The sequence below is a fragment of the Argentina anserina genome, chromosome 5, assembly GCF_933775445.1.
Source record: "Argentina anserina chromosome 5, drPotAnse1.1, whole genome shotgun sequence".
NCBI classification, from domain to species: Eukaryota; Viridiplantae; Streptophyta; class Magnoliopsida; order Rosales; family Rosaceae; genus Argentina; species Argentina anserina.
In genome coordinates, this window is record NC_065876.1 from 17,436,445 (window position 1) to 17,461,106 (window position 24,662).

Below are 24,662 nucleotides of genomic sequence, written 5' to 3' on the forward strand. Positions count from 1 at the left end.
GAGAAATTCATTTACTGAGTACATCGGCATTTTTCCTTCCTAAAGACATTTAAGGATGGATTTCAACTAGATTTCAGAGTCTTAACTATATCGTCCAACCTTGTCGAGGTGTGAATACATATTTCTCATAAGGATTTGTATCCATAGCCTGAAGTTATTCCCCAGGAACAGTGCTCAAATACATGAAGTCCTAATTCTTTTTTATTTTGGTCGAATCGGTGTCCTAATTCATGATAAACATAATTCTTTGGAAAAGTTGCAGACCAGATGCAGATCACAAGATTTATCTAACACTATGCAATGTGATTCACATAAACAAGACAGAACATTTTCCCTTGATATCTCTAGGAACGTCAAGCAATATGACGATGCTTTCCAAGGAAAGTGAGAATTATCTGATTAATTTGCTCTGGAAGTTGTTCTTGCATGAAATGATTCCCTTCTGCAATGTATTTAATGTCCAAATCAGGCACAAAATGCTTCACTGCTCCAGTCCGTATGTAGTCTCCTATCCCAGGGAGCTTGAAGAAATAATCTTTCTCACCCATTACTAGCAGTGTTGGCGCAGAGACTTTTAGATCAGTATAACCGCAATCCACTACTGAAGCCCTGCAACAATGGAAACAATTCAAATACAATTAACTTATGGAGATACTCTAATTTATGTAGAATTATGATCATATGACCTCTGTTTTTTTTTTTATCCTGAGAAAATTATGAGATTCGTACAACAAGTGTTCTTGCTTTGAGAATCAAATGAAGTATAGCAAGTGTTCTTATTCCAATGGCTAAGAAAAACAATTGAAAGTAATTAGGATTGAGTAAATGCAAGAGTCATGTTATCTTCTTACTGATAGGGTCAATCCCTCCCTAATGGAGGTGTGAAAACTATGTGATGTTCACATGAGTAAATCAAGCACACCTATTGCTTTGGTGACCTATTAATTGGTGGAGTTGGTTTTGTTGAAACTTAAAGCAACCTTTGTTGAAAGTAAGAAACAAATCTACAACCTTATGGTGGTAGGTGGTTGATTTGTTTGACAAAGAAAGAAGAATGCATTGATGAGCATGCCAACATTGAGCATGGATCAAGGAAGAAGATTGACTTTGCTTCCATGCATGTTACATGCAAATGCATGAATTGCACAAAGATGTTTGCCTATATAAAGGCATGAGAAGTGGTGCAATAAACATAGAAGAACAATAAGGGAGAGATCATCTTGTGTGTGATCAAGAGTGAGAGATAGAGAGAAAACTCCAAGTAGAGAGTTTTGTGTGTGTAGCAAAATAAAGTGTGTGAGAGTGTATCCCTTCAAGTGTGAGTCTTGAAGTAGTGTTTCTCTCGGTGTAACCTTTCTTCGTATAGTGGAGGTTCTTTATTGTTGCTACCCGTGGACGTAGGCACTTTGCCGAACCACGTTAAATCCCGGTGTTCTCTTTCATTTTATTTTCGCTTGTGGTTGTGAGTTATTTCGATTTCCATTCTTCAGTTCATTCTTCCGCATTCCCTAACAGTGGTATCAGAGCTCCTGGTTCTGACTGGGAGCTGCTAGAATGGAAGGATCACGGAGTACCATGATCAGACTCAACCACTCCAACTGGATTACCTGGAAGCCGAGAATGGAGGATATTCTCTATTGCAAAGATTTGCATGAGCCGATCGAGGGAGACGATGCCAAGCCAAGTGAGATCTCACCAGCAATTTGGACAAAGATGAACCGCAAAGCCATCGGTCATATTCGTGAATGGGTGGACGATAGTGTGTTTCACCATGTTGCCAATGAAACCAGTGCGCATGAGCTTTGGTTGAAGCTGGAGTCCTTATTTGAGAAAAAGACTACTGCCAAGAAAGCTTTTCTCATTAAAGAGCTCGTCAACATGAAGTATCGGGGAGGCGTTCGAGTCACCGAGCACCTCAACAACTTTCAAAGTGTACTCAATCAATTAGCCACGATGAGCATGAAGATTGATGATGAGTTACAAGCGTTGCTGCTGCTCGGGTCATTACCAGATAGCTGGGAGACATTTGTTGTCACTGTAAGTAACTCTGCTCCAAATGGTGTATTATCTATGGAAAATATTAAAGATAATATGTTGAACGAAGAAACAAGAAGGAGTTCTTCATCAAGTTCAGAAAATGGTCAATTCTTCATTGCGGAGAGGAGAGGAAGGAGCAAGAGCAAAGGACCCAGAGGTCACGAAAGGAGTATGAGCAAATCTAGAACAAGGTTCAACGGAAAGTGTCATCATTGTGGTCTTCCAGGCCACATGAAGAAAAATTGTAACAAATTGAAGCGGGAATTCAAAGAAGCTAGAGAAGACGCTACTCATCAACAAAAGGAGGACACAAACAATGTTGCTGCTGCGGTGTCTCATGATGAGTGTGAGTTCTTGTCACTTGGAGGTGAATGTCTACTAGTTGATAATCCTGGAGTTCAATGGATCGTTGATTCCGGAGCCTCGTTTCATGCCACCTCTCACGTAGAGTTCTTCACTACGTACAAAGCAGGTGACTTTGGTAAAGTGAAGATGGGCAATGACAGCTACTCCAATATTGCTAGGATTGGAGATATTTGCTTACAGACAAATGTGGGTTGTCAATTATTGTTGAAAGATGTGAGACATGTTCCTGGTCTACGTCTCAATCTTATGTCAACTGGTGTACTTGATCAATAAGGCTTTCATCATCATGGTGGTGATGGAAAATGGAAGCTTACCAAGGGATCTCTTGTAGTTGCCAAAGGAAAAATGTGTTGCACACTCTACAAGACCTATGGAAAGATATGCAAGAGTGAGTTGAATGCAGTTGAGGAATCTTCTCCAAGTTTGTGGCATAGACGTCTTGGCCACATGAGTGAGAAAGGATTGCAGTTGTTGGCAAAGAAGTCGCTAATCCCTGTTGCCAAAGGTAACTCACTAGACTGTTGTGATTATTGTTTATTTGGTAAGCATAAGAAAATTAGTTTTTCAAAGACTTTCACTAGGAAAGAAAATATTCTAGATCTTGTACATTCAGATGTGTGTGGCCCGATGGAAGAAGAATCATTAGGTATGCATAAGTATTTTGTTACTTATATCGATGATGCTTCACGAAAGGTTTGGGTTTATTTGTTGAAATCCAAAGACCAGGTGTTCCAGACATTTACAATTTTCCACACTATGGTGGAAAGGGAGACTGGAAGAAAATTGAAGTGTCTTCGTAGTGATAATGGCGGAGAGTACATATCACACGAATTTAGAGATTATTGTGCAAAGCATGGCATCAGACATGAGAAGACAGTTCCTGGCACCCCTCAACATAATGGCGTAGCAGAGCGGATGAATCGTACCATTATGGAGAAAGTAAGATGCATGTTGAAGATGGCAAAATTATCAAAAGAATTTTGGGGAGAAGCTGTGAAGACTGCGTGCTACCTAATCAACAGAGCACCGTGTGTACCTTTGGAATTTAAGACTCCAAATGAAGTCTGGACCGGGAAAGATGCATCCTACTCACATTTAAGAGTATTTGGATGTAAAGCATTCACACTTGTATCCAAGGAGCATAGAAAAAAGCTGGATGACAAGGCATCACCATGCATATTTGTCGGCTATGGTGAAGAAGAGTTTGGCTACCGGTTGTGGAATCCAAAGACTGAGAAATTCATAAGAAGCAGAGATGTGGTGTTCCATGAAGACCAATCTATTGCAGATTTCGACAAAGAGGTACTACCAAATGCAACAAGTGATAGTCGCATTTATGATTCACCATTGCAGCATGAATACAACGTTGGGCTGCAAGGTGATAGAGTTGAAAATGTACCTGACACGGGAGATGCTAAATTCGAAGATGAAGGGGAGTTTGATCAGGGGGAGCAACATGTGAATAATCAAGTAGTTGTTCGTAGAAGCACCAGGAGGCAAATTCCATCCACCAAGTATCCATCATCTCAATATATTTTGGTGACTAATGATGGAGATGATCCTTATGCAAATTACATCCTTTTGACCAGTGACGGAGAGCCTGAAAGTTACATGGAAGCAAAGATTCATCAAGACCACGACAAATGGAGGCTAGCCATGGAGTCTGAGATGGAGTCTTTACTAAAGAACGACACCTATGAGTTGATGAAGCTTCCTAAAAGCCGAAAAGCACTCAAGAACAAGTGGGTGTTCAAGTTAAAGCGAGATGAGAATGAGAAACTGACAAAATTCAAGGCTCGCTTAGTTGTCAAAGGATTCAGCCAGAAAGAAGGAATTGATTTTGATGAGATTTTCTCACCTGTTGTCAAGATGACTTCGATTAGAGTCATTTTGGGCATGGCTGCGAGCATGGATCTAGAGGTGGAGCAGATGGATGTGAAGACTGCATTTCTTCATGGTGATTTAGATGAAGAAATATATATGGAGCAACCAGAAGGCTTCGAAGTCAATGGAAAGGAGCATATGGTTTGCAAGTTGAAGAAAAGCCTATACGGATTGAAGCAAGCACCAAGACAATGGTATAAGAAGTTTGACTCTTTCATGGTGAGTCATGGGTGCAAAAGAACGTCAGCAGATCCGTGTGTTTATATTCAACAACCCGCTGGAGGTAATTTTATCATCTTACTACTTTATGTAGATGATATGTTAATTGTTGGCAAAGATATTGCTATGATTCAGCAATTAAAGGCAGATTTATCAAAGTCCTTTGATATGAATGATTTAGGACCAGCCAAGCAGATTTTGGGCATGGAGATTGCCCGTGATCGTGGGAACAAGAAATTGTGGTTATCACAAGAAAAGTACATTGAGAAGGTACTAGAGCGTTTCCACATGGAGAAAGCAAAACCAGTTGCTACTCCACTTGCTAGTCACATGAAGCTCAGCTCAAAGCAGAGTCCTACGAGTCAGAAGGAGGAGAAAGAAATGGCAACAATGCCATATGCCTCAGCAGTAGGGAGCTTGATGTACGCGATGGTTTGTACTAGACCAGACATAACACATGCAGTTGGTGTTGTTAGCAGATTCTTATCTAATCCAGGCAAGGAGCACTGGAATGCTGTCAAGTGGATTCTGAGATACTTGCGAGGAACCTCAAAGATGAGTCTATGCTTTGGAAGTAGCAAGTCTGAACTAGTTGGCTACACAGATGCAGATATGGCCGGGGATATTGACACGAGAAAGTCCACATCCGGATACCTGATCACGTTTTCAGGGGGAGCTGTCTCGTGGCAGTCAAAGCTACAAAATGTGTTGCTTTGTCAACTACAGAAGCAGAGTATATTGCAGCTACGGAAGCGTGCAAAGATATTTTGTGGTTAAAGAGATTCCTACAGGAATTGGGTCATACACAACAAGAGTTTCTCTTGCATTGTGACAGTCAAAGCGCGATTCACTTGAGCAAGAATTCGAGTTTTCACTCGAGGTCAAAACACATTGATGTGAGGTATCACTGGATACGTGATGTGCTAGAAGCTAAGGAAATGCTGCTGAAAAAAATTCATACAGACAAGAACAGTTCAGATATGATGACAAAGTCTCTACCGAAGGAGAAGTTCGAGTTCTGCAGAAGCGCGTCTGGAATGGCGCATCCCTCCATCTAAGTCGGGAGGGGGAGATTGATAGGGTCAATCCCTCCCTAATGGAGGTGTGAAAACTATGTGATGTTCACATGAGTAAATCAAGCACACCTATTGCTTTGGTGACCTATTAATTGGTGGAGTTGGTTTTGTTGAAACTTGAAGCAACCTTTGTTGAAAGTAAGAAACAAATCTACAACCTTATGGTGGTAGGTGGTTGATTTGTTTGACAAAGAAAGAAGAATGCATTGATGAGCATGCCAACATTGAGCATGGATCAAGGAAGAAGATTGACTTTGCTTCCATGCATGTTACATGCAAATGCATGAATTGCACAAAGATATTTGCCTATATAAAGGCATGAGAAGTGGTGCAATAAACATAGAAGAACAATAAGGGAGAGATCATCTTGTGTGTGATCAAGAGTGAGAGATAGAGAGAAAACTCCAAGTAGAGAGTTTTGTGTGTGTAGCAAAATAAAGTGTGTGAGAGTGTATCCCTTCAAGTGTGAGTCTTGAAGTAGTGTTTCTCTCGGTGTAACCTTTCTTCGTATAGTGGAGGTTCTTTATTGTTGTTACCCGTGAACGTAGGCACTTTGCCGAACCACGTTAAATCCTGGTGTTCTCTTTCATTTTATTTTCGCTTGTGGTTGTGAGTTATTTCGATTTCCATTCTTCAGTTCATTCTTCCGCATTCCCTAACACTTACCGGTATGGAATTTGCAATGGATAACAAAATCCAGACTTCTCGTAAAGAGAAGCGTAAACTGAAAGATCTTTTTCAGAAAACCATGATGGCAGTGGAATAGCTGGATCAAACAAGTCCATGATCTCCTGATCTTTGCCAGCTATTGGAATCTCACTTCCAGAAAAGAGAATGTAGATGTTCCTTATCACTGACTTAACATCAAAGCGGCCAAAATCTGCTTCAGCCCTCCCAACTGGGAATAAAAGTCGATATTCACGTCGCGAAAACGTAACGTTTTTCTAAATCACATTTCCGATAACATTTCCGTTTTCGATTTCTGACGTCGCAAAGTGAAACAAACACGTTTAATGAATTTCAAAATTTTATAAAATTTAAAACAATCCAATAATTTGTTTCGAAAACTCGGGTCATTACAGAAATGGAGTCATGTACCTTGTCAAGAGAACCATGTAGCTCTCAATTTCTTCAAGCTTCTATACCAGCTGAACTCTGTAAGGTTTAAATATTTGATTCTAATAAAGAGTGTTGTCGTTATGATTCAAAACATGAGAGTAATATTGTAACAAAAAAAAACACATAAGAGTAAAATAATTAGAAAATGATATTGCACTACTAGTACTAGATAAAAGATAGAAAAACAAAAAATACACCTTATAAAAGATTTAAATAAATAAAGACATAAGTCCAAGCCTAGAATTATGTGGTACCCAAATTAACTAATTAATTGACGTTTAAATGTCTAAAATGCCACTGACTTCTAAAAAATTACCATGTTACCACGACTGACAAGTTTCTCTCTCATTTTTTTTAGATATTTTCGACAATTTTAAGTTTTCCCACCTAAATTGTCAACATTTTGGAGAAGATTCAAACTTCAAAGTTGTTTCTTATCTTATGAGCTTTCATTTGAGTATAGTGAATCATATATTTTGAGAAATTTGAAATTTGAAATTATAGTTACTACGAACAACAGTAACGACATAGTAGTAGTAGCATAATAAACTATTAGATGAAATTTGAAATTTGAAATTATAGTTACTACGAACAACAGTAACGACATAGTAGTAGTAGCATAATAAACTATTAGATTAGTAGTAGTAGTAGTAGTAGTAGTAGTAGTAGTAGCAGTAGCAGCATAGTGATTTTTAGTAGTACGTAGCATGGTGATTTTAGCAATAACAATGGCTAACAAGACAATTATGAGTGTAATAAGCATAAGTGGATAAGTGGCAAATAATAATTAAATGTCATCTCGACTAATGGTAACAATATTATGTAACTATTTGAACCTTAATAAAAATATGGTAGCAAACGACTATGAATAATATAATGATAGATGAGTATATGTGCATCCAATATTAGGAATGATGAGGTGCATAAAAAGATAAAGTGTAGTAACATGAAGTGTAGTAGGAAGTTTGACGAGTAAACCATAGTAGCACATCAAAACAAGTATGAGCGTAACAGTATAATCGAATGAGTTAGGGAGTAGTAGCACAACAATACAAGTATGAGTATGAGTATTCAAACATGACTAAAAATGAAATTTTTTTACGGCAGTAAATTTTAGTTAGCAATACCAAGTAATTTTGACACTAGCAGATGTGGAAGAGTAAGTGCAGTAGCGGCTTTATTGATCTGCTATTACGTAAAGTGGAATTTCTGAAAAAAAAAATAGATGCCACTGTATTTGTTAGAAAAATATAAAAATTTATGCTTTAAATTTAGTGGGGGTAATTTGATAAATTAAATTGAAGACACATGAAAGAAGATGTCCTTATGTATTAGAGTATGTCCTTATAGCATAAAAAGCATAAAAAACAACTTTAGATGATTTATTAGTAATAAGCATCTTAATATAGAATTTATGTATAATTTTCTATAACATAATTAACAGACATACAGTACATGATACCTTTGTTGTTAAAACCAAAAAAAAAAAACAATTAACCTCCATACGAGTGAAGCACTAGCTATTTGCGAACCAGACTAGAGAAAAAAAATGGAGGAAGAAACCCTGAACCCTAAACCAGAAACCCTGACCTCTCCACCCAACAGTCACCACGATGGAGACCAACCCATGCCGGATGCCGCTCGCCACAATCCTAACTCCTCCGCCTCTGATTCCGATTCCGATTCCGACTCCAGCTCCAATTCCGGCGAAGCCCTCCAAAACATGGAGCTTCAAACACTCGAAGCCGAGCTTGCGGCCAACCCCTCCAACTACGACGCCAATGTCCAAGTAAGCATTTCCTTCTCATTCGGTTCATTTGCCCTATGGTCTTGTTGCTGAATGATAATCTCGACTGTGAATTTGTTGCAGTACATTAAGATTCTGAGGAAAACTGCCGACATTGAGAAGCTCCGGGAAGCGAGGGAGGCCATGAGCAAGGTGTTCCCGTTGACTCCGTCAATGTGGAAGGATTGGGCCGAGGACGAAGCTGCTATGAGCTCCGGGTATGTGCGCAGCTCTGTTAGCTTCAGTTTAGGGTTTTGCTTTTGAATTTTTGTATGCATCAGATGTTTGTTAATGAGTTCTCACATGTGCAGACCCGAGGCTTTCGCTACAGTCCAGAAGATTTATGAGCAAGGAGTTTTTGATTATCTGGTTAGATTCTTACTTGTCTACTTTAGTACTGTGAGTGTCTATAGTGTTCAAGGTTAAAGATGAAATCAATCGTGTAACGTGAGCTATTTGGGGCTGTACATGTGCTGTTTGTGGAAATTGGTAATCGTACAGGCTTTGCGACATTTACAATATGGAAAAATGGAACATTGTCTTACTGTGCTTATGTTCTTTTAGGATTGAATAATTGCTCGATTGTAATTGTGACTGTCAACTACATGGAAATGCAGTCGGTCTCTCTTTGGCGTGAGTACTTAAAATTTGTTCAAGAGAATGACCCCTCAGTCAAAGAAGCTTCACCTGCTGGTATTTCAAAGGCAAGAGATTTTTTTGAGCGTGCTCTTACTGCAGCCGGTTTGCATGTATCTGAAGGCAATAAGATATGGGAAGCTTACAGGGAGTATGAGCAAGCTATACTGCATACTATCGATGGGAATGATGCTCAGGTTAGTAGGTAGTACTTTTCAGTCTTCCTTTGATTTGCTCAGTTGTTGCTTACTAGTTTTTGTCTGCTGTTTTATTATATAATTGACTAGAAAAGAGTTGTTTTTAATCGTTTATATAGATTGGAGATCTGAATGCTTCTAACATAGCAGGCTAGGGAGAAGCAAATTCAGCGCATTCGTGTTATATACCAACGTCAGCTATCAGTTCCCCATGTTGATATGAGATCAACACTATTGGCATACAAGGCATGGGAGATGGAACAAGGAACCGTTGTTGACACTGGGAGCAGTGATCAGGATGGAATTTCAACTCATGTTGCCTCTGCATTCCAAAAGACATTGGACATTTACAATGCTCGTGTTCATTTTGAAGAACTAATCAGTCAGCATGACATGCCCGACCGAGAAAGACTAAAACAATTCACGGTAGTAATCTGCTGAAATTTTTGCTTCCTATAATCTTGACACAGGGTGCCATTTATATCTGGAACTACATTATACCTCCTTCATATTGGTGGGTGTGCCTTTCAGTATTTGTCTACCTTGTCTGATGTCTTCCTTCTCATTTTTCGTAAAGATAAATGAAACTTCTGGTCAAAAAATAAAGAATAATCATTGTAGAAGGTATGATATGACTGAGAAAACAGCAGAAAACATACTCTTGGTGTATTTCCACTCTTTCGTACAGGGTTGTGTATGTGGTGCTTCATTTATAAATCTTTTTATCTTTATGCTTAACTTTGTTAGTTTTGGGGGAGATTAATTAATTAATTTTTTTTTTTGTAGAATTACTTGAAATTTGAACAATCTTCTGGAGATCCTGCTCGTGTCCAAGTCCTGTATGAACGCGCTATAACCGAGTTTCCTATAGAGGGTCAGCTGTGGCTTGATTACACTCGCTATTTGGACAAAACATTGAAGGTTGTTATATATCTCATTAAATCTTTCCTATTCTTTGGGAAACCATTTGCTGTTCAAGTAATTATGTTTGCACTATTTTCTCTCAGGTTGGCAAAATTATAAGCAATGTTTATTCCAGGGCCATTAGGAATTGCCCTTGGGTTGGAGAACTTTGGGTCAGATATTTACTTTCCTTGGAACGTGGCCATGCTTCTGAGAAAGAGATAGCAGATGTATGTTTCAAGTGTACACCTTCTTGCCTAGAGCATTGTCTTAAGGGTTATGTTGTTTGATAACTATTGTTCGAAGACTTGTTTCTAATTTGATTATTAAGCTGCTTTAGACATTTTGCATTTAACGGAAAATTGTTTTGGCTGCCTAGTTGCTAGAAAGATGTTCCAAGCCAAAAAATAAAAATTAGAGTGCAAAAGAAGATAAAGAAGCTACCCCTGAACAGACACTCTTGCTGGGTCGCTACTTTTGCTTGCATTGTTATATTGCTTGAGCTATATCAAATCCTAAAGTTATCACTTTCCATTAGTCCAGAAGTGAATGCCTGTTGATGCATTTTCACTCTTTTTGGGTTCTTTAGTGCTCTTCTCGAAATACTTTTTTAATTTTAGCTATCACTCCTTGAATATATATATATATATACATATTTTCTACCTATCACACCCTCAGATAGATCTACAAATAGTTTCTAACTGTCACTTTGTAGTTTGCATTATTGAAGAAGGGAAGAGGTTTCCGATTTAGGTTTCAGTTACAGGAATAGATGAACACCATTCTTGATTTCAGATTCTGAAGGCATGCCAAAATATTGGACTTTGCAGAAATTGTAGTATAAAATGACCACTGAATTGTTTTTTATAACTGTAAATGCACTACTAGCTGCATGATTTACTTCTAAGAGGTAGTCTCAACGAATTATTTGCATATATAAAGAATGTTGGTCCCCTAAAACAAAACAAAAATTGGAAAAATAAAAATAGCTGCTTTGCTTTAGTAATTTTATCGTCCATTTTGCTTCTCTTTTCTGCAGTTCTCCACCTTTTAAAATTTTATTTTCCTTTCAGGTGTTTTCCAGGTCCCAGCAATGTTCCTTTTCAACCCTTGATGAGGTAACTGACCATGTTATATTTGAATTTTCAGTCTGCTTTTTGCAATCAAATTTGCTAGGATGTGATAAACATAGATTTGACTATTGGAAAATTGTGTTTCAGTACGTGGATTTGTTTCTCACCCGCATAGATGGCTTAAGACGAAGACTCTCTTGTCCTGTTGAGGGAGAGCACACCTTGGATTATTCACTGCTAAGGGATACATTTCAGGTTTGTTCTCTTTTGCTTGTGCAAACAAATAATTGCTCAAATCTTTAGGACTAACAGGGAAAGGATCTCATGTTTAAACTTCTAGTTACTTGTGCTAAAAGAATTTCTTGCAATTGCATTCTTTTTGTTAATTTATTAAAGGAAAAGGATGAATGCGGGGCCATTCCTTGTGGTCTAACTATCTGAAGCCTCCAATTTATAGGTTTCCAGGCTAGATTCTGAAACCATTATCTAACAATTTGCTTCTAGATAGTATTGTTTGTACTAAGGTTACCTTGCGACGGTGTTGGGTTTTTATTAATGGAGGAATTTTTCTGTTCTCTTTGATGATTCGCTCTTCCATTTAACTTGTACTCTCTAAGTTTCTGGTTATGAAGGAAAACAATTGCTTCTACTTATGTGTAAATTCTAACTTTTTCACCTTCCAGTTTGCATCAGATTACCTATCACCACAGATGAAGAATACAGATGGCCTGTTACATTTGTATGCTTATTGGGCCCGCCTAGAGCTACATTTGTATGGACTTTCACCATTCTTCAGTTCATTCTTCCGCATTCCCTAACACTTACCGGTATGGAATTTGCAATGGATAACAAAATCCAGACTTCTCGTAAAGAGAAGCGTAAACTGAAAGATCTTTTTCAGAAAACCATGATGGCAGTGGAATAGCTGGATCAAACAAGTCCATGATCTCCTGATCTTTGCCAGCTATTGGAATCTCACTTCCAGAAAAGAGAATGTAGATGTTCCTTATCACTGACTTAACATCAAAGCGGCCAAAATCTGCTTCAGCCCTCCCAACTGGCGCCTGATTTAGGTAACAACTTAATAATAGCATATGCATATGCAGTAATTCAGCTTTGCAAATTATCCAAACTGAAGCAGGTCTACAGAAAAATGTTGTGGATAAAGAAAATGAGAAGATTCTTCGTACCTGCCATCTTGATATATAGAAACCTTCGGGAAGAAGATGGTTTTGGATAGCACTTGGACCTGGAATAATAAAAGGAATACCTAGTGATATTACACCAGCTACTCGATCAGGATGGAGAGCTGCTACTATCTGTGCAGGTATAGATCCAAAATCCTTCCCAACAAGGAAAGCCTGGTCATTATGCAACTGGGTTAGAATATTTTTTGGGTATCTTGATTTGATCAAACCTTATTCAATTACCTCATCATTAATCATGCCTAACTGGGTTCGAACACATATTAAATTAAGAACCACTACTAGACACACACACAGATACACATTACCTTGGTAATGGCCAAAGCATCCAAAAGGCCAATAACGTCTCCAACAATGTCATTGAAAGTAGCCTTTTCAAGCTCAGCTGGCTGCTCAGAAAGTCCATATCCCCTGCAATCATAGGCAATTGCCCGGTAACCATTGTTAGCCACAGCAATCATTTGGTGCCTCCAGGAGTACCATATTTCTGGAAATCCATGTAGGAAAACCACCACAGTTGGACCTACACTTCAGAAACCATTGCTTATAATTAATTAATTGTAACTATTTGTTGTACTTTGTGGAAAAACAATAACAGCAACTCAATACAGAGATGAAATACCGGATCATACATACCACTCCCAATTTCAGCTACATGAAGCTTTAGTCCTCCTACTTCCATAAACTTATGATCGATCTTATCCATGAGAACTCGACCAAAAAAAAAACTCAAATCTTATTTGATCCAGCTAGAGCAGAGAAATAGAGCAAGAATCAGACTTGTAAGTAAAGCCCTTGCTTCTTGAAGGCAACCTGTAGAGCTTAGTTCCCTAATTTTATAAATATTTGTCCTTTACAGAAGTTAGTACCCCAAAACAAGATGTAGGAATATTTGAACCCCATCAATAATTCAATATGGAACATTATCAAACCTCGAGTCTATGGTAGATGAAATCGTCATATCCAAAGCTAACAAATAATAGAAGATAAAACAGAATATAATAAGTACCATGTGGGAGGTCATCTCCAGAAAACAAGACAAATAAGTAAAATACAAAACGATCGAATCATAGATTTTAGGGGTATTTCATTATACACCTAATTTTTTTACCCCATTTTAAACAAAACTCACTCTCACTTTACGTTAAACTATTAGCTTTTATTTTAAAAAAATTACACAAATTGCCACAATTTAAATCTGATAAACATATATATGTCAACTTCTAAAAATAACGTCAACATTAAATACTGTAATTGTAGATCTTTTTAATTGTAATTTCATTAAATTTGTCATAGTTGCCAAAATGATGGAGTTTTCCTAATTGAAATGTTTTAATATATTTTATTTTCAGTAATCTAAATTTTCTAATTTAGAGGTATTTAAATACTTTGCCTAACTAAAAACTGATTTAAAATATTTACATATATATTATGATTATATTCTCTCGTCAACCTATTTCTTAGGTATATATATATACACATATTCTACCATTGTGAGTTAACCATGACTATTTAATAGGTACATGGTCTTTAAACTCTTTTTCTTTGTATGATACCTGGATAATAGATTTTTTGTTCAATTGCATGATAGGAAAATAAGCTCTGAAATTCACACTTTACCTACAAAATAGCTAATATGTAAGTGAGAATCGAATTTAACCTAACTACATATAAGTTGTTATTCCCTCAATTATAGGTATAGTATAGTAAGTAATCTAACAAAGAGAACAAAAAAATCTTTAACAAAATGAATCATATGAGAATAGACCCAACAGGAGAAGAAGAAAATTAAAGCATAAAAGACATACCTTACAAGTAGACATTTTTGACATACGTATACAAACACCACACGTGAGTTTAGAAGCTAAGTGACAACATAATCACAAAAAGTATTCAGCCAATTCCTTGATCTAATCACCAACCCTTTCTTTTCTTTCTAAACTCTTGTTCTTCATAGACATAAGAAAGAAGTATTGTATGCATGCTTGCCTCCTACTATTTCTTACAAGCAGGACGAACATATTCTCTTCAGATTTTAAAACTGAACCTGGATTTTGTATATAAAATGGATACTGTTGAAATCAACATACATTGAAATATATACTCGAGTCAATAATCATCCGAATTTAATGTGTAATCTATTATGGTAAAATCAAAACAAATTAATATTTTAGCATCATGATTTAAATTCAAATGGATGATAACAAGGAAATAGTGAATTTCAATTATAGTGAACAACTATATTCATGGAAGATTTTTGTCTAATGTTAGAAGGGCAATATAGTCAATTAAAAGTACATATTGGGTCTAGATTAAATAAAATTAGAGGTATGGGTTTAGTTTTAAAAAAGTGCTCCATTATTGGGTTTATCTCTAATTTTCTCTAGATTGATTTTTAAAAAAAATCTTTTCTGAATGCAGGTCAATACATGGGTGTGTTATACTAGGATTAACTTAAACTATATTTATCGTGTAATGATAATAGAGACCAGATACTGAGTTATTGACAGTAAATACTTTGGTTCTCAGGAATGTGTTGTTCCTAACTTGCTATTCTATAAAGGTGCAGGGCCTTGCTATTAATCTCCACTTCATAACAACTGTGTTTTACTAAGAATAGATATAATCATGCTAAAATGGAATTACCAACTGTTAGTCTACATACTCATTTTGGTAATTATGAACCATGGTTATTTCCACCATGTATTTAAAATTCATATTCTTTCATCTCCTTGTTTCCCCCACCAAAACTCGGACATCAATCTATGCATTTGAGAGTAAAGATGGATGGGTAGTTCAAAACATTACATTACATAGATGAGAATGGCTAGAGAATCGTCTTAATAAGAACCTCTTTACCAACAACTGATAACGTTTCATCTTTCCAACCCTAGGTGCGTTTCTTCACCCGTTCTATAAGAAAATAAAATGCCTCCGTCTTTGAATAGCTAAGCTTTGTTAGTAAACCAAGGTATTTATCATGCCTTTTTTACTAAAACAATGCAACGAGCTCATCTTGAAGATGCTGAGGAACATTTTTACTAAAACAAATGCTACACTTTGAAGATCCTAGATTCAGGCATTCAGCCCTCTCTTCTACGTCAACATGCCTTTGAAGATCAATATTATCGATATCATCTTGCTCTTTTCCCATACCCAGCCCAAATATTTTAGAAATCAACTCAACAGTAATTTCAACTTCTATTTCTCCAAATATAAATTTATGTTCCTTTGGCAAGTAGTATTTCAATATAACTTCGAGGTCTATATCAAATTTATGGAAATTGCTTCTCAAACAAGCGGTCATCTACATAGAGTGATATCATCGGCCAAAATGTCGTGCAACAAATTTGAGATAGGGTGCTAGATTTTATGGTTAATCTCTTTAATTCTAAACGCTATAGGGTGCTATATTTCTGCGGGGAGCTAAAAAAGTCATTCTCGTGGAAGTTGCTCAAGAAGTTATTAAATATATTAATTGAAGACCGATGAACAGCTTGAAATATATGGATTGAAAGTTCTTAGTCTTATTTACAAGCCCAATAGAGTATTCTTAATTGAAACGTGGTTGTCATCCATGTTTGAAGTTTTGTTCAAAGACTGTCCAAAATTTCAAAGATTCTCTAGCGAACAGACATATGGAAGATTAAAATTATAGTGTTGGAAGATAAAAGATAACAAGTCAAAAATCTCAAAGGAAGTATGAGAGATATTGAAGAAAACGACATTTTGGCCGATGATATCACTCTATGTAGATGACCGCTTGTTTGAGAAGCAATTCCATAAATTTGATATAGACCTCGAAGTTATATTGAAATACTACTTGCCAAAGGAACATAAATTTATATTTGGAGAAATAGAAGTTGAAATTACTGTTGAGTTCATTTCTAAAATATTTGGACTGGGTATGGGAAAAGAGCAAGATGATATCGATAATATTGATCTCCAAAGACATGTTGACGTCTTGATACATCTTCATTTAGTAACAGTACAATAGTTCAAGTACCATCTTAGGGAAGATTTTAAAAAGCGCTAGGCGGTGTGCAGACAGATAGCCACCTCCTAGCGCCTAGACGGTTAGGCGGCGTCTAGGCGGTTTTGAATTATTAAATATTTATTTATTTTTATACATATATTTAAACTATTTTAATGATGTTTAATATTAATTTTAAAAATACTTAAAATAGTCTAAATTCACATAACTTAAGTAGAAAGTCCATAAAAATATTTGAAGAAAAGATAAATAATGAAACAAATGCAATATACTAAATCTCAATTTATTTCCCTCCAAATTATTTCCTAACTCATTCAGTATCAGACTCAAACTTAATATTCATATTTCTTTCATCTTCTTCTGTTGATGAGATTCAGTTTTCAGAAAATAAACAAAGAGTGAGAGCTGCGGCCTCTTTTAGTTTTTTTTTAAATGTCAAATGATAGTTGACCACCTAGGACTAAATAGAGCCAATTAGACCGCCTAGGACTGAATATGGCCGCCTAATACCGCCTAGGACTGAATATGGCCGCTTAAGACCACCTAGAACTGTCAAGGACCGCATAAGCGGCCGCCTACTTCTCAAAACGCCACAGATGGCCGCCGAGACAAAAAGCGTGACGGTGGGTGACCTCCTAGCGCCTAGGCACTGCCTAGAACGTTTTTTAGAACATTGATCTTAGGTAATAAAAATTTGTAGGTACTAAAAAATACACTTCAGATAGTTCAAATACCATTTTGGGTTTTTACTCTTCAGGAAACAGATGCACAAGTGAAGAGATAGATAAAGAGGGTGGAATAACCTAACACTGCACTCCTGGGCGATTATATAATGATTTAGGGTGAAAACTGAAACATCAAGGTGCTTGGAAATTGTCACGACCCCCAAAATTTCGAGTATAAAACTCAAATTTCGAAGTCATGAAAAACTCTAAAACAATCTCAATAAATCGAAATCATTTTAATGTCAGCTTGGTTAGACATCAAAACTTGGTTCATCAAGCTCATAAAGACAGCTGGTGTATTTGTTAGACCAAAGGGCATGACCACAAACTCATAGTGTCTGTACCGGGTCCTGAAGGCTGTCTTCACTATATCTTCTTCCTTCACCCTGAGTTGATGATAACCGGATCTCAAATCAATCTTAGAGAACACAGTAGCTCCTTTAAGCTGATCGAACAAATCATCAATTGTAATAACCCTACTTTTCAAACAAATATTTTGGTTTGATATGAATTCTATAAGGTTGTGAAATTCAAGTAAAATAAATTTGATTGTTTTCGACTTTACGAAACGGAAACGAAAACGTTCTCATAACGTTTAATTAGAAAAATGTTACGTTTCCGAACTAATATATCGACTTTTATTCTGTCGTTCGGTTGCGAAAACTTCCTTCACAAAAGTTGTAGAGCTCGTCGATATGAGTGCGTGGACATATGACGCATTCGAATCGGACATCGGAAGCGAAAGTTATTAATGTCGGAAGTTCGTTTCTGATTTTGGAAACTAGTATAAATAGAAAAATTTTGGGATTAGGGTTTCCACCCTTCACTCTCTCTCTCCTCTCGCGATATCGCTCCCCGATCGCCTCCCTCCCTCACTCGAAATCAAGCCGGCGATCTCTCCTTCCAGGCCGTCGTGCCTCTCACCGCCAACCTCCAAGAGCACCGCAAGGATCTATGCACTCGACCCCGAGCCCGCTGCACCCCACTTCGCCGCCGCCATGCCCCACGCGATGGATTGAAGCTCAAAGACTTCGCCTCCGTGTTTCCCCATCGTCGACGAGCTTGAGGCAAGCTCGCCTTCACCCTTCCTCATTTCTGGAGCCCCCACGTCGAGAGTTGAGCCTCGAGTCGCCGCGCACCTCCACCCCTTGAAGGATCGAGCTCCGCCAACGATCCATCCTTCTCCGACGAGTTCCAACAGCTCCACCGTACGATCTAGGTAAGAATTAAAGTGATTGATGTTTGTGTGTGATTGTGGGATTGAAATTTGTTGGATTTGGGTTGATTTTGTGAGATCGGAGGATTGATGAACACCGCCGCCTTAGGCGGCGCGTGTGGAGGCATTGAGGTGGCTAAGCATGGCGTGATGCCGTGAGGAGGTAGAGGAGGAAGAGAGGAGAAGTTTGGGGGTGGCGGTGGCGTCATACGCGCCTTGGTTGGTGTCGGCGCGTGGGCCCGTGACGCGTGAGCGCCACGCGCGGCCTGCCGGAGGTGGCGCGTGCACCCCACGCGTCGCCACGTGCGGCGGCGCGTGAACAGTGTTTCCGAAGGGTAATTTTGTAATTTATTTTTACGCACGGTAAATGTAAAAAGGTGATTTACGTACGGTAAATGTAAATTTTATTTACGTACGGTAAATGTAAATGTAAATTACTTTTAGTAAATGTAAAAAGTAATTTTGGAAGTGTAATTCAGTAATTATTATTTACTGAGACAGTATGTACATTTGAATAGTATTTATACGTACAAAATACGTAAATAGTATGTGCTCGTACAGAAATACGTATTGAATGTGTATTTGTACAGTAATACTTGAATAGTAAATACGTGAATAGTACACAATGAATAGTACTTAGTGAACAGTAAATTCGTACAACCCAAAATTGCTGAACAGTAACCGATTATTACTGTTTCGGCATTTAAAGGTTTACGAAACGTTTCTAAATTCTTTTCTTATCTTTTCAAGGTGATCGATAAATCAAGTAAATGAATTATCTTCGGAAATTGTGGAATTACGCTCGAGTCGATAAGGTGAGTAAAATCTCACATATTTACGAATCTACCCTTGCGGTGATTTCAAGATTTTTGCAAGAGTTTTAAACATTGAAATACGACACGTATATGATATAGTGGAATATATATATATATATATATATATATATATAATTGTATAAATGGTAAATAAGTACATATATATATATATATATATATTGCTATATTATATACTGTTATGAATTCATTGTGAATATGTCATTTCGATGACGAGAATTATGCATTGAGCGTGTGATTTAATTTGTACTATATGAGGTGTGATTATTGTACGTGATTTTAACATGGAGATTGTTAAAATGTTGATTGTCTTTGGACTTGATTTTTGGTACAATATGATGTGAGATTATTGTACGTGTTTGGCAAGTCGGAACCTAGCCTTTGGCCGGGCGAAAGTTACGATACAGTTAGAGCTCTAGTCTGTCTGCCGGAGTACTGCATGTGAGGTAACGGGTGGTTATCGGAGGTGTACTACGTGAGGGGTAACAGATGTGTACCAACGTTCATTAGTACCCGTATTATAAATGTATTTAGGTAACGAGAAGGGTTGCCCGATTTCTCATGAGCACTTTCATTTCATATATTTTTGGGACAACCAGATGGGCCGTCCATTGACTCATGAGTACATTTATATTTGTTGATTTGTGATTTTCGTATATATTGATATGCGAATTATATTTTCTTTTGACTCATACGAGCTATAAGCTTATCGGGTTTGTGTTTACAATCCTGGTGCACCAATTCGATGGTGTAGGGGATACTACTTCAGGTGTCGGTTAGTGGGAATCGAAGGACGACTCCGGAAAATCGAAGTTGTTCATTATCTTGAGTGTGGTGAGGTTTCTATTGCGGATTTGTGTGTGAGAACTTGTGCGGATTTATTTGTGAGTTGTGAGAGATTGTGAGGATTATTACATTTCTATTTTATGTAATGTTGATTTACAATTTGGTTTGTAATAATTGGTTGTCTGAGTTGTATTGTGAACTCAGTAATGATCCGCTGTGCATTTAAAATGATTTTGATTCGTTGAGATTGTTTTGGTGTTGTACGACTTTAATATTTTGAGTTTTTATGCTCGAAATTTTTAGGGTCGTTACATCAATTCTAGGCAAGGGATACCTATTCTTGATTGTCACCTTATTCAGTTCCCTGTAGTCCACACATAACCACATAGAACCATCTTTCTTTTTCACGAAAAGAACTGGTGCTCCCTAAGGGAAACGCTAGGTCTAATGAACCCTTGGTCCAATACTTCATCAATCTGCACCTTCAACTCTTTAAGTTCGTTTTGTCTCATTCTATAAGGCGCCTTTGACACAGGTGCCGTACCAGGTACCATATCAATGCAGAAATCTACAACTCTCCGAGGGGGTAACCCTGGTATCTCTTGGAATACCTCATTATACTCAGATACTACCACAATGTCTGCCATAGTTACCTTCTGATCTATCGATTCCACATATGCCAAAACTCCTGTTCTCATATCATTATCTGACTTGAGGCAACAATAACGAAACACTGGTTCAACGGGTCTATGAAAGTACACCACCATGTCAAAACAATCAATCACCGCATGCTGCAGCCTCAACCAATCAATTCATAGGATCACATCATAGGTGTGGTCCGGAATCACTATCAACGAAGCAGAGAACTCTCTACTTCCAATCACAATAGGAAAAGCCTTGCAGATTGCCTCCAATTCGAGAGACACTCCAAGGGGTGAAGTGAAACATAAAGAGTTCCCAAGAGGTGTAGGAATCAATCCTAACATCTCCACTACCGAACTAGCAATAAATGAATGCGATGCTCCCGTATCAAACAGTACTCTAGCAATGTAGTCAAAAAGAGATAAAGTACCTTCCACTCCTGTGTCTCGCTGGCCCACTACAAACACCCTAGTTTGGCCCACTGGTAATTGTCTCTGCTGATGTTCTGTCCACCCTGACAGGGTCGGGTACAGTCTCTAGCCATGTGTCTCACTTGTCCACACCTATAGCAGCCTGTTCTCTTTGGTTCCAGACATGCTGTGGCGTAGTGCCCCATTTCGTTACAAACAAAACACCTCAATGACGCCAGCGGTCTAACAAGTGCAGTCCTAGCAGATGGAGAAGCTGCCTTAGCCGGAATCTGATAATAGGGTCTTGGCCTCTTCCAAGATCCACCCTTCGGTCTTGAACTGATTGCCTTGCCTTTTCCTTTAGTATCTCTATCTCTCACATCTCCTCCGCGAGTCTTATCTGCCTGTTCCAAATTCATGGCACTCTCATACATCAACTCCTTGGTAGACAGACAAATGGCTGATATGATGGTCTTGTATTCTTGTTTAAGCCCCCATAGAAACTTTTGGGCTAAGGAGGTTACACCCATAGGCCTGACATACCGATACAACTGTGCAAAACGAGCCTCATACTCCCTGACAGTCATATCCTCTTGTGCTAGCTCAAGGAACTCAAGCTCTAAATTCTCCTCCACTGTAGCTGGAAAGTACTTCTCTCGGAAAAATGTCATGAAACCATCCCAGGTCAAGGTAGACATATCAACCGTCCACCTCGTACTCTTCCACCAATCTAGTGCATCATCTTTTCAGAAAAAATGTGGCTATCATCCTCTTCTCTATCTCAGAGCACTCTATCATCTCAAAGTAGGTTTCCATGCTCTAGACCCAGTGGTCCGCTACCATATGATCCAGGCCTCCATGAAATGACGGCACTGACAGACCACTGATGTCCTTGATCAGCTTTAGCACACGACCTTCGTCTCTAACGACATCAGTATGATCAACTTGTTCTTCCTGTGGTGCTGCCTCCTCATAAAGGTTCTCCACATTGCGGACTCGGCCTCGACCTCTCGCCCGTCCACGGCCCTGTCCACGGCCCTTTTCTAAATTCATCACCTTGAAACAATTAAACACTTAGTCAATACATGTGAAGTCTTGAATCTGAACAAAATAGATCCAACATATATTAACATGAAATTTTCAGAATAAGGTGAATCATCGAAGTATCATCACGATACTCCCTAGAGGACCAAACTACAATGTATGTCTCCTAACACTCTCGCGTACCCGGCGACATATCAATACTGAAGAGCATGTGAAGGGGGCCCGCTGCAGTCGGGTCATCGCTCCTGGATGATATTGATAATCACCAAATACGCATTTAAGCTCTGATACCAACTGTCACGACCCCCAAAATTTCGCGTATGAAACTCAAATTTTGAAGTCATGAAAAACTCTAAAACAATCTCAATAAATCGAAATTATTTTAATGTCACAGCGGATCATTTCTGAGTTCAAAATACAACTTAGTCAAACCGATTATTACAAACCAAATTTATAATTCGACATTATAAGAAATGGAAATGTATAAATCCTCACAAAATCCTCACAAAAATCCACACAAAATCCTCACCACAAGATGGAATAAACAACTTCGAGTCCTCAGAGTGGTCTGTCAATTTTCGCTAATCCACACTTGCGAAATTATTCCATACACCATCGAATAAATTCACCGGGATTGTAAACACAAACCCAGTAAGCTTTACAGCTCGTATGAGTAAAAACAACAAATACAACTCGCATAAAAATATATACAAAAATCCACAAAACATCAATTATAAATGCACTCATGACTCATTAGATGGCCCATCTGGTTGTCTAATAATGTGAAAATATATATGCTCATGAGAAGTTGGGCAACCCCTCTGTTTACCCAAATCCATTTATAATACGGATACTCATGAGCGCTGGTACACCTCTGTTACCCCTCATGTAGTACACCGCCGACATTGGATAACCACTTGCTACCCAGTATCAATATATATGGGTACTCATAAGCCGATAATCCATCTGTTACCTCTTATGCAGTACCCCGGGCAGACAGACTAGAGCTTTAACTGTATCGTAACTTTCACCCGGCCAAAGGCAAGGTTCCGACATGCCAACACGTCCGAAGACTGGTCCGAAGACAGAAAAACACGTCCGAAGATAAAAACATTTCCGAAGACAACAACACATCCGAAGACATAAATACGTCCGAAGACAAAAACGATTTAACAAACTCCATGTTAAACCACATTCAATAAACATCACATCATATTGGATAAAAATCGAATCAACATGCTCAATATGTAAATCTCAACAACAATATGAACTTATTCACAACGGAAATTACAATAGTATATAATATAGCAAACCATATATATGTACCTATTTACCATTTATACACATATACAATCCATTATATCAAATACATATCATAGTTCATTCTTAAAAACTTTAGCATATTCCTGAATCTCCGCAAGGGTAGATTCGTCATCGTGAGATTTTACTCACCTTAAAATCTCGAGCGTAATTCCACGATTCCGAAAGTAAATCCTTTACTTGAATTATCGATCACCTTGAAAAGATAGAAGTGAGTTTAGAATTGTTACGTAAAACCTTATGAAACAGTAAAAATATTTTATTGTTCAGCAATTTCTGGTTTTTACGAAATTATTGTTCACATATTTACTATTCACGTATTACTATACAAATGCATATTAAATACGTAGTTCTGTACGAGTACATACTATGTACGTATTTCTGTATGTATGCATACTATTCAAATGTAAATACTGTCTCAGTAAATAACAATTACCGATTTACCCTTCCGAAATTACTTTTACATTTATTGAATGTAATTTATATTTACATTTACCGTTCGTAAAATAAATTTATATTTACTGTACGTAAATTACTTTTTACAACCACCGTACGTAAAAATAAAAATTTACAAAATTACTGTTTCGAAAACACTATTCACGCACTGCCGCACGTGGCAGCGTGTGGGGTACACGTGCCACCTCTTGCGACCGCGCGTGGCGCTCATGCGCCACTCACTATGGCAACGCATGGGGCCCACGCGCCGACCCTAAGACCGGCACGTAGCACGCTACCGCCGCCCCAAAACTCCTCCATTTCCTCCCATCTTCCTTCCCACGTCCTCACGCCGCCTCTAAGCCACTCCACGCCGCCCTAGGCGACGATATCTCCTCCATTGATTTCTCCTCCAATCTACCTCAAAACCTCTCCAAAACAACCACAATTTCACCAACAAGCAATTCAACAATCTAATTAACCAAACCCTTACCTAATTCACGATTTGGGATCGCCGGAGCTCGTTGGAGAGATCGGACCGACTATGCTCGGTTCATGTGAGTTGCGTTGTGACTTTACGGCGGCGCAGGAGATCGTGCCTTGCTCGGAGGGAAGTAGTGTCGAGTTGATGAGGACCTTGGAGTCGGCGGTGAGGGCCACGTCGCCCGGAGGAGGGAGATCGGAGGTGAGATTTGCCGAGAGAGGGGGAAGCTCGGGGTGAGAGAGAGAGGGAGGCGGAGTTAAGTGAGAGAGAGA

At 38.2% G+C, this 24,662-nt stretch overlaps 2 protein-coding genes across 6 annotated transcripts in view; one reads left to right on the plus strand and one right to left on the minus strand.

The window, feature by feature from the left end:
* On the minus strand, positions 1-13,415 carry LOC126793190 (uncharacterized). Its single transcript, XM_050519642.1, has 5 exons — positions 13,138-13,415; positions 12,810-13,024; positions 12,487-12,657; positions 12,122-12,360; positions 1-609 (listed from the first exon to the last, which is right to left on the minus strand). Exons 1-5 carry the CDS (start codon positions 13,205-13,207, stop codon positions 354-356), a joined length of 951 nt encoding a protein of 316 aa, XP_050375599.1. The 5' UTR covers positions 13,208-13,415; the 3' UTR covers positions 1-353.
* Positions 8,218-24,662, plus strand: part of LOC126793188 (uncharacterized) — a 26,938-nt gene continuing 10,493 nt past the window's right edge. Inside the window, exons 1-9 of one of the 5 annotated variants that reach the window (XM_050519641.1) lie at positions 8,218-8,490; positions 8,572-8,705; positions 8,799-8,856; positions 9,105-9,320; positions 9,471-9,746; positions 10,107-10,241; positions 10,328-10,453; positions 11,297-11,341; positions 11,444-11,551. In XM_050519641.1, coding sequence (XP_050375598.1) covers positions 8,251-8,490; positions 8,572-8,705; positions 8,799-8,856; positions 9,105-9,320; positions 9,471-9,746; positions 10,107-10,241; positions 10,328-10,453; positions 11,297-11,341; positions 11,444-11,551 — 1,338 coding nt within the window. In that variant the 5' untranslated portion in view covers positions 8,218-8,250. The remainder of the gene's footprint in view (positions 8,491-8,571; positions 8,706-8,798; positions 8,857-9,104; positions 9,321-9,470; positions 9,747-10,106; positions 10,242-10,327; positions 10,454-11,296; positions 11,342-11,443; positions 11,552-24,662) is intronic. The other 4 variants (XM_050519640.1, XM_050519639.1, XM_050519636.1 and 1 more) reach the window with 4 other exon arrangements.